Source organism: Ambystoma mexicanum, chromosome 3p (assembly GCF_040938575.1).
Source record: "Ambystoma mexicanum isolate Mex_15411 chromosome 3p, UKY_AmexF1_1, whole genome shotgun sequence".
In the NCBI taxonomy this organism is placed as follows: domain Eukaryota; kingdom Metazoa; phylum Chordata; class Amphibia; order Caudata; family Ambystomatidae; genus Ambystoma; species Ambystoma mexicanum.
In genome coordinates this window covers 856,514,976-856,524,524 of record NC_090925.1, presented here as the reverse complement: position 1 = coordinate 856,524,524, position 9,549 = coordinate 856,514,976, and the positions used below count along the sequence as shown (strand labels likewise).

At 48.4% G+C, this 9,549-nt stretch overlaps 1 protein-coding gene across 1 annotated transcript in view; it reads left to right on the top strand.

Moving 5' to 3' along the window:
• The first annotated feature begins 562 nt into the window (after positions 1-562).
• The window catches only part of SEZ6L2 (seizure related 6 homolog like 2), a 288,620-nt gene continuing 279,633 nt past the window's right edge, over positions 563-9,549 (top strand). Inside the window, exon 1 of the mRNA XM_069652000.1 lies at positions 563-1,183. Within this exon, the coding sequence (XP_069508101.1) occupies positions 835-1,183 (349 nt within the window). The 5' untranslated portion in view covers positions 563-834. The remainder of the gene's footprint in view (positions 1,184-9,549) is intronic.

Below are 9,549 nucleotides of genomic sequence, written 5' to 3'. Positions count from 1 at the left end.
AGCGCCACCAGAGACCCAACATTGCAAGCACCACTTGTAGGGGACCTAGGAATCCTACTCCAAGAAAATGTCTTCCTCTGCTCCGCACGTTTGCAAGTATTCCCTGTTGTCGAGTTATTCCTCAGTGCAATCACTCACAACCAAAATGCGTAGTGCACCCCTTCCCTCCATTTAAGTCCCAGTGGACCAGGGTCCATTTAACAGCACATAGTGCAAAATCCACCATTGTCCCTGTAAAACACACCCTGTATCGCCCCCTCACCCAAACCTCAGGGCATGCCCCTGTTTTAGCAGCGTGCATGTTGGTGAGGTGTGTCACTGCCGGCTCTAGCATGAACCGACCGATGTGCATGTTTGCCAGCCTCCCACCAGCCCCGAAGATCAGGATTTGCATGCCTGACTCGCGGCCGGTCCAGGGACCACCCACCCCCACTTCCGCCCCATACCCCGTCTCTTTACTGTTGTGCGCACGCCAAGTATATGTTGCTCCAGGAACTGACGTTGTCCGTCGCCGCATCTTCGATGCAAACCCGGGAGGGTGGGGGTCTGTATGTGAGTGTTGTGTGTGTGTGTTTTTTTTTCTGGGACTCACACCGGAACCTATAACACCTAGAACCTCGAAGCTGCCCGCCTGCTATATAAATAACCAGCAATAAAGCGGGTATCTATGGGTAATTAATTATTGAGTGGGCAACATAGACTCTTTCTACTTTGAAGAGCCGACCCCCACGTGCCCCCCCCCCCCCGGCCTTTTTGTTCATTTACATATCTGTTATCTTGAGGCGGAGAGTCCTCTCGTTATCCTTTATTTATAACGGCCCCGGTGGGAGATTTATGATTCGTCAGTTTTTTTTTTTTTATTTCATTTTTCGGGGCCGTGCACGAGGGCTAGGCGTCGCGCCCAGCAGCCAGCGAGGGAAAGGGGGAGGCTGTGGGCGCCTCTGCTCACGGACAGACGGTGCCGCCGCTGAAGAGGACGCTTTTGTTTCATCCGCTCCACCTCGGGTACCAGTTTTCCTCACAGAGGCGCGATTTTTTTTGTTGTTGTTGGTGCTCTCCCTCAGCGCACGCGGGAAAACACCTGCTCCGGTTACCCTGGAGGGCATGGGGGCGTCGCGGAAGGCGATGGCGTGGCCGCGGCTGGCGGCGTTCTTCTTCTTCTGCGCCCTGGCCTCGGCTCGAGGTAAGGAATGTCGATGTTTGGGCACCAAAGACATGTAATCATTGTTGCTCGCGGGTGTTGATGCCTTTCGCTGGGCGGACAAAACGAGGGAAATAATACGGCATAGCGCATTGGGAAATTGTGCAAAAGGCGATGTAAGGCTTTATTCCCTCCCCCCGTCCCCCCACCTCACGGAAGGGAAAAGGGGGGCGCGTTGCGGTATTGGGCGATGCGCAGGTATAAAACACGTCAGCTAGCACGACGTAGGGGCATGCTGAAAAAAATATGCAATATTTCCTCACCAACATTCTCGCACTTTCGTAGATTTGTGGCCAAGGAGATAGGGGCATGGGGGTGTCATTACATTTTGACGGGGGTGGGGGTGTACAGGAATGAGGACATCCTAGTAAAACACTGTGCATTCGTTCTTAGTAGCGACACAGGCGATATATAGAAGAAGAATACGTATTATGATTGCATTTTATTGTATAATACATTCTTATGATGCTTGCCCTGGGCAGCTCTCTCGTGCCTCTCTGTCTCTTGCCTAGAAGGTTAAGCTCGCCACGTCTATGTATGTAGATACCTCTGCAGGTGCATGCACGGGCCCGTGTTGATTGCCGAGCTTAGGTTTTCATCATAGCGACATAGCTCAGTGGGTTTGGGCATTGCACCCACTGGGTTTATATGTGTACGAAGTGCAGGCGACAGCTTCCATTCGAGTTCTGGTGCGTTGTGCCCAGTCCAGGGTGTCTCGCTGAGTGTACAATGCACGGTTCTGGGGACCGTGCATGGTGCATCGTGCACAGTTCTGGATGCCTCCTCTGGAACCTTGTCATCCGTTCTTCTCCTGACACCAGGATAACTGTGACCGGCGTCAGAGGCCTGGACTGTTTATTTTGTCTGGGTATGGAGGCCTCATTTGGAGAAAGATGCCGTATTTTGGGGGGGGAATCTGGACGATTGTGTTTAGTTTTGGGTACTTGATTTTTGCGTCTAGTTGCGCCTTGGAAGATCCCAAATAAAACAATTCCACAAAAGAAAATACCTGTAATATTCTGACCAGTTCTGGTAGACATTTGCAGAGAATGGTGTCCCAAACTGGGAGGCCTACTTTACGTTTGCGCCACTTCTTCGGTCACATTGTGTGCAGTACAGTACCTAGTGGCGTTTTGGATGATTGTGTTCAATTGTCTACGAGACTAATTCTGGAGGACAGATTGCGAGCTGTCGGCGCCTCTTCTGGACGAGTGTTTCTCGCTCCAGACTCCGCATCTGGGGCAGTGTGCCCCGCTCTGCAGACCACACCAAGAGTACACTGCCCAATAAGGAGTGTGTGGCTTTACATCTGGAATATTGCTTCCAGTTCTGGCGGCCCCATCAGAGCAACGTGTCAAGTTCTGGAGGCCAAGCATCTGGCGCACGGTTTCCAGTTCTGGAGGCCTGATCAGAAACAATGTGCCCAGGTCTAGTGGCCACATCGGATTCTGGACACTCCATATGGGGTATTGGGTGCAGGCCTGGAGGCCTCACTGGGGAACTATTTTCGGATCTGGTGAAGGCCACACCTGGAATTTTGCGTCCAGTTCTGAAGGCCAGATTTGAAGCCTTGCAGGCCATAGCTGAGGAAAGAGTATGAGGGCCACATCTGGAGGGTTATGTCTTGTACGGGTGCAGGGGGCGAAGGGGGGGGGGGGGCACGTGGACGCCGCATCTGAAATCTGCTATCGCTGCCTGAATGAAGGTCGTGTCGTCAGAGAAGAAAGACCCATTAGATAAAGGCTTGAAGGCAGCTACTAAAATGGTGCCTGGACTTCAATGCTTAGTCTGAAAGACAGTGCGGAGATACGAGCGGGGCCTTTAAACACCACAGGGGCGAAGTACCTAGGAGTGGATGAGCAGATTCGCCACTGCTGCTGGGAGAAGGGGCGAGGGGGTGCGGGATTGCTTTCCTGTGCGTCCAGCTTCATGGAGGGGGAAGGCGGAATGATCATATATCAATATTTGAGGTTTCGCCTTTCCCCCAAAGGGTGGATGCAGGTGGGGGCAGGGGGCACTGTCCGCATTGACCGCGTGCCTCTTCACACACAGGTGGTGTGCTCGTTTCTTTCAGTGTAGCCAGGGTTATCGCGAGAATATTAAAAAAAAAATACATGCGTCCCGTCACTCGGCGCGGTACACCCCATTTCGGCGCGGCCAGTTCGGCGCTGGCCGGTTTGGTGAAGATGTTTGGCCGCAAGACCCATTTTGGTGCGCACAGTTCGGCGCAGATATCTTTTGGCGCCAGCATGTTTGTGTGTGACAATATCACTATTTTAATTAAATTTAAAAAAATAAGAATTGCTCTGTTATGAAGCCAGACCTGCAGGACGGCGAAACAGAACAGGAAAGTTAACCACAAGGCCATAGAGATTGTATCATTTTTAGATGCACAAGTTACATATATTAACCCAAGTCATTCGGGATGCTATGCATTCCTTTTTCTGAAACATGGCCTGGATTCATATATATATCTTGTGCTTATGCACACACTAAGGTCTGTACAGCCTTGTGGTTATGTATTTGGTCTTGCAGTCCAGCTGACCCAGGTTCAAGACAGCAGCTATGCTTTATTTAAAAAAAATTAAAATAGTGAGGACGTTGCGCCCAACTGATCGCGCCAAAACGGGTCTTGCGGCCAAACGTCTGCGCTAAATTGGCCCGTGCCGAACTGGCGGCGCCGACATGGCCTGCTCCGCACTTTGCGCAGAGGTGGGCTGATCTACGCTCATATGAGGCCCCCGTGCAGGCAGGCCTTATCCAACGCTGGCTGACCTTTCCTCAGTCCTTTGGGCATTTCAGAGACAACCGTCTTATGTTATAGCTTCAGGCCAGATTGAGAACTTGACTGGTGCTGGTATGCAAAGGGCCGGTAGGTGGCTTAACTCAGCCCTCTCTTCAATATATTAGGCCTGGCGCAGCTCTCTCTGTGCACCTCAATGCACTAGGCCTAGAACAGAACTCTTAATGCACCTCAATCCACTAACCCAAACTCAGGTTCTCAATGCAAGTCGGCCCCCTAGGATTGGCCTAGATCTTTTAGTTCTTGTGTTTTTAAAAACATTTTGCCTATAGCCTTTACATGACAGCTTAAACAAGTAGCTCATAACCAGAGATGAAACATAATTCATCATTAGTGCGTAAAGAATTACGCAACCCACTCAGCTCCAAGAAGCCATGTAACTGGCAAAAGGTCTACCGTCCAGATATAACAAAATATATGTCCATAAGAACTATCACAAAGCACATATACACATACAATAAGTTATAGAACTATTAACAGTTTTCATCAAAAGGAAACAATCACGCTGAACATAGATACACCATGTCGGACAACAAAACAGAAACACTAGTGGGTGGACCCTTCACGCAGGATAAGCACTCATTGCAGCATCTATCAGTGAGGGTTTTAAAATTATTCCTGTTATTATGGTATTTATTGAGCGCAGGCCTAGCTTCGAGAAGCAACAGAGCACTTTACAGAGGTATAAGACAGTACAGATGCATAACGGAGCGCTTTTCAGAGGTAACAACAGAACAGATATACAGCGGGGGTAGGATAGAGAGGGAGACAGAGGATAGGTACAACAGCTGTACAGGGTGGCGGGGAGGAGAGGGGCGGACGGCCTCTCGAATATAGCACATAGAAGGAGGGCTTGGAAACATAAGAACCTGAAGATGCTTAACCTAAAAGATAGCGGTCTGAACACAGATATAGGTTTTATGACACACTATGGCCAACTTTGAGCCCAGGCCGAGCAATGTCATTGCATCAACAGAGTCAGAAGACACCCCTCCAGTATCAATTATCACCATCATCTGTTGGACAGGCCCGTAATGAGTAAGGGGCACCGATAGAGGACATCTTGGGAGTCTAAGCTCAAATTCCTGGCACTCATTACCAAGCATTGGAAAAAATTAAGATAACAGGCGGACGCTGCAGCATTAAAAAATTGGTGGCATGTTTCACACTTGCCACTTTGTATGCAAGCGAGGAATCCATTGTGACGCTTGAGACACATTAAGAGCGGCTGCATTGAAATCACTTCAACATCCTGACACTACATAAAGAGGCTGCAGAACACATTTTTAGACTCTGTGTGAGGAAAGTGCAATTCTGACCCTGTTAGTTAACTATGTGTTTTTGGATCTCTCATTTCAGTACACCTTTTAAAATAACATCAGTAATTTATAGGAAACTATCAGGCCCACGTTAACATTGCCTGGGCCTTAACTAACACGTCATTTAACACTTACATGTGAAAAGGATTTGTGTTTCCTTTTTTTGTTAGATGTAACTTTCAGACAGAATTGTGTTCCGATTGCAAAGCGTTGTGTGTTCCCTGCTCCCAGGGGGTTTTATGGTCTTTTAGATAAGACAGCAGTTTCCAGATCCACATTTCAGATACACTGTTCTTTTAGCCAATTAAGTTTCAAAAATGCCTTTTCTTTCTTCATTTTGAAAACTGAAGTTTAAAATATGTTTTTTCCTTCTTCATTTTGAAAACTGCTGTGGCTTTCTCAGTACAAATCATTTCACTCTGCACCATCTGACGAAGAAGTCTGTGAGACTTTGAAAGCTAATGCCCTGCTCCATCTTTGCATAGTATTTTCAGTTAGTCAATAAAAGGTAATAGAACCTGCATCTTGTGTTAAGTTGAACAGAAATTGTGAAATTCTCCCCTCGTTCAATGCATTTTTACCCTAAATCTGTGTAAAAGTATCATAGACAATTCCTCTGCATTGTTAAGCACACATTTCCCTCAGAACTCCAGTTTTCTAGGAAAAACACAACTCTCAAAGAACATCTATGCATTCAGCGTATCCTGTTTAAAGTGTGCCAAGCCTAGCAATCTTTCTCAAAGCACCTCCACTAAGCAGGCTAGACAAATCACTTTCAATGGCCATAACTCTAATGAATTGAGGACAACTCCTAGTAGGCCAATACAATATGCCCCAAACTGCTCTCTCAATGCACCTTGAAATATTTATACAAACGCAGCTCTCTCAGAGGCGACCAAAAAGGCAGAAGTCCCTCTACGTAAGACCTCATGACATTGCATTATCTCAATACGTTCTATCTATGCACCTCCATGCAGAAGGTCCAACACTGCTCCCATAATGCACCTTGCCCAATAAGCCTAACTACACACAGCCTACATCTTTTGCTACATTAGATCTCAGTTCTCCACCCCTAACGACTCCATACTGCCCCGACAAAGCTCCATTTAGGCACCTCAGTTCACAAGGTCTAACCCAGTCCCTCAGTGTACCTCTGTCTACGAGAACTACCAGGCAGTCTCCTCGTTGCACCTCAGTCCGGTATGCTTTACATAGCTTTTTCATCACACAACAATTTGTCAGGACTACCACGCCTCTGTACGTGTACATCAGTCTTACAGGTCTAAACAGCTTCCCTACTGCACCTCATTCGACTAGCACTAACACAGCTCTCTAAGTGCTCTTCATCCTGGCACATCTCCCTGGTACAGCTCCCTCAATACACCCCAATACACACATATCAAAGAAATCCCTATAATGAACCCCAATCCACAATGTTTAGCAAAGCCCATATTTTGCTCTTCTATTCACAAGGCAGGTTACAGCTCCTCCAATTCCCTTCCATTCACAATGCCTACATAGAAGAGTACATTTCATGCTCATCATTCTGCAGCCCTAACCATCTCCCCTTAATGCAACTCAGCCTATTCGGTCTAAAAATGCCACATCAATACATCTAAAATCACTTGGCCTAGCCGAGCTCCCACACTGCAAACCTCAGTCCATTAGGCTCCTTCCAGGGATCTAAAATCCACCTAACATAGCTCTCTCAGTGTACACCTGTCAGCTAGTATTAAAACAGACCCTTAAATGGCGCTTAATTAATCATACCACAATTCTCTCAGCCCACCAGGCCCAACTATCGCGACTGCATGAATAAACCTTAGTTCTGGGCTAACACAGATGTTACAGTGCTCCCCAGGCCACCAGGTCTCGCGCAGCTCCACTGTTTGCACATCTACCTAAATCCACCTATAACTATAAGGTCTGAAACAGCTCCCACACTGGACCATCATCCACTAGAGCAGGGTACTGCAACCCATGGCTCTCCAGATGTTTTGGACCCAGATTCTCATGGTCCATAACAATTGACTGCAGTGTATAGAGGTTACTGGAGTTGTAGTTCAAAACACCCGTAGAGCCACAGGTTGCAGACTCTTACACTAGAGCGACCTGCCTACTTTATCTAGGTCTGCCAAGAAGTACAAAGGCCTAAAGACCCGTCCCACAATGCGCTGCACTCAATTAAATCAAGCACAGCTCTGCACATGCACATCTATCTGTAAACCCTAGCAACGCTGAATTAAATGCACTTCTGTCCATTAGGACTAACATAGCTCTCAGTGCACCACAATTCTTTGGACACGACTCTGTTAACTGCAGGTAAGCAATCTGCCCGGACCGCCACATATGTTGCTACTCTCAAGGGCAATCTGACCAAACTGAGGGTTATCAACATAACTTGTGCCCCATTTATCCCTTTGCCACCACCCTCCCAATTCTTCACGTCCACAAGCTCATCCCACTACCCTCCAAGGACAGGGATACCAGCAATTTTCCCCTGAGCATCTCTCCCGGCCGCCTTATGCCATACGCACCGCCGCCACCATGCACCATGCCAAGCTTCGTACATTGGTACCCGATATGAAGTTCCACAAACCACAGTTCACCGCAACGCCTCCAGACCTCGCACAATCCACAGAAAACTAGCCAAATCTGCCCTGAGACGCTGCCACCCAAACCGAAATTAGGCCCCCCCCTGGTAATTGGGTCGCCCACTCACCCCGTTAACCGTCTCTCTAAACACTCCAAAGAAATGACACCAGACATTCGCCCCAGCGGAATAACCGGCACCCAACATCGCCTGAGATACCGCTGTTGAAATTTGAGATCTCGCACTGGTCCTCCCCTGTGTCCGGACCTCCCGCCCCCCACCAAAGCCAGGAACCTCTGCCTCGGAGTTGGCACTCAGCACCTGTCTTGGACCAACACGAAACCTTTGCACCTGAGTCTCCCTAACAATGCTCCTTCTACATCTAACCAAACTGAGCAGGCTATCGCATGCACCATCACAGAACCCACCCTTGTTATCAACCAATTTGCCCTTAATAATGTTGCCAGTTTAAATGCCTCTGCCATGGTTAGCATCCCAAATGTACTTATGCATGACAGCACTGATAGTTCAAATGCCTCTGCCACGGTCTCTATACTAAATATACTTGTGCATGACAACGGTGCTAGTTTAAATGTGTGCTCCCCTGCCGCAGACGCCCACACCAAATCTCACGGATCTAGCACCAGCCTGCAAACTATTGTCCAGTCTAAGACCTCTACACCTATGAGTCATACCTTAACTCCAACGCCCAACCTGAAACAACCAAAAAGGCTTGCACCTGCCCACACCAACCATTCTCAACCTAAGGATGCGCACCCCCCCTCTCAGAAAAAGAGCCGTATCTAAACCGTGCCCTAATCAATGCTCACTCACTACCTGCACATAGCCTTGATATCTGAGACCTCCTCATCTCTCGCAACCTCGACGCCCTAGCCATCTCCGAAACCTGGCTTCATGAAGCCTTGCACTTGCCCTCCCTGTGAGTTACACAATATACCGGAAAGACCAGCCCAACGCCAGAGGTGGGGTTGTGGCCTTGGTAGCCAAAGACTCCCTCCCCTTAGACAAGTCAACGCATCATTACAAGGGAATGAAGACATACTGTCCCTAAAGCTGACCCCATTTCCCACTTGTGCCATCACTTTCCGTATCATCTACTGGCCTCCAGACCCTTCGGATAAATTCAATGAGGAACCCCTCCACATCTTGCAAGACAACATTTATATCTCTTCAAAAATAATCCTGCTAGGTGACCTTCATCTGGGCCTCAATGTTCCAGATGACCCCCATGCTGCCTTCCTGACTAAATCCCTAAAAACCCTAGGTTTCAAGCACTGGGTCAGCAACTCCACTCACTCCAAAGGTCATACATTGGACTGGATTGTAGACCTCAACTGTAGGATCTCAGTCAATTCCAACACACCTTGCGCCTGGTCGATCACCACATTATCCACTTCTCTATGGCCCACCAGAAGAAATCTAAGATCATTACCCTGCCACTCCCCCCAGCCATTACTCGAAGCTCACAGAAGCTCACTAAAGGGGACGCACTACCACTGTTGAACACGCCAAACCGCCATTTTCCAACAACCCCAACAATTCTAGCCAACCTCTACACTGCCACTATCCGCAGTAGAGGACACAATTGCCCCTTTAACGCCACGCAAAGCCA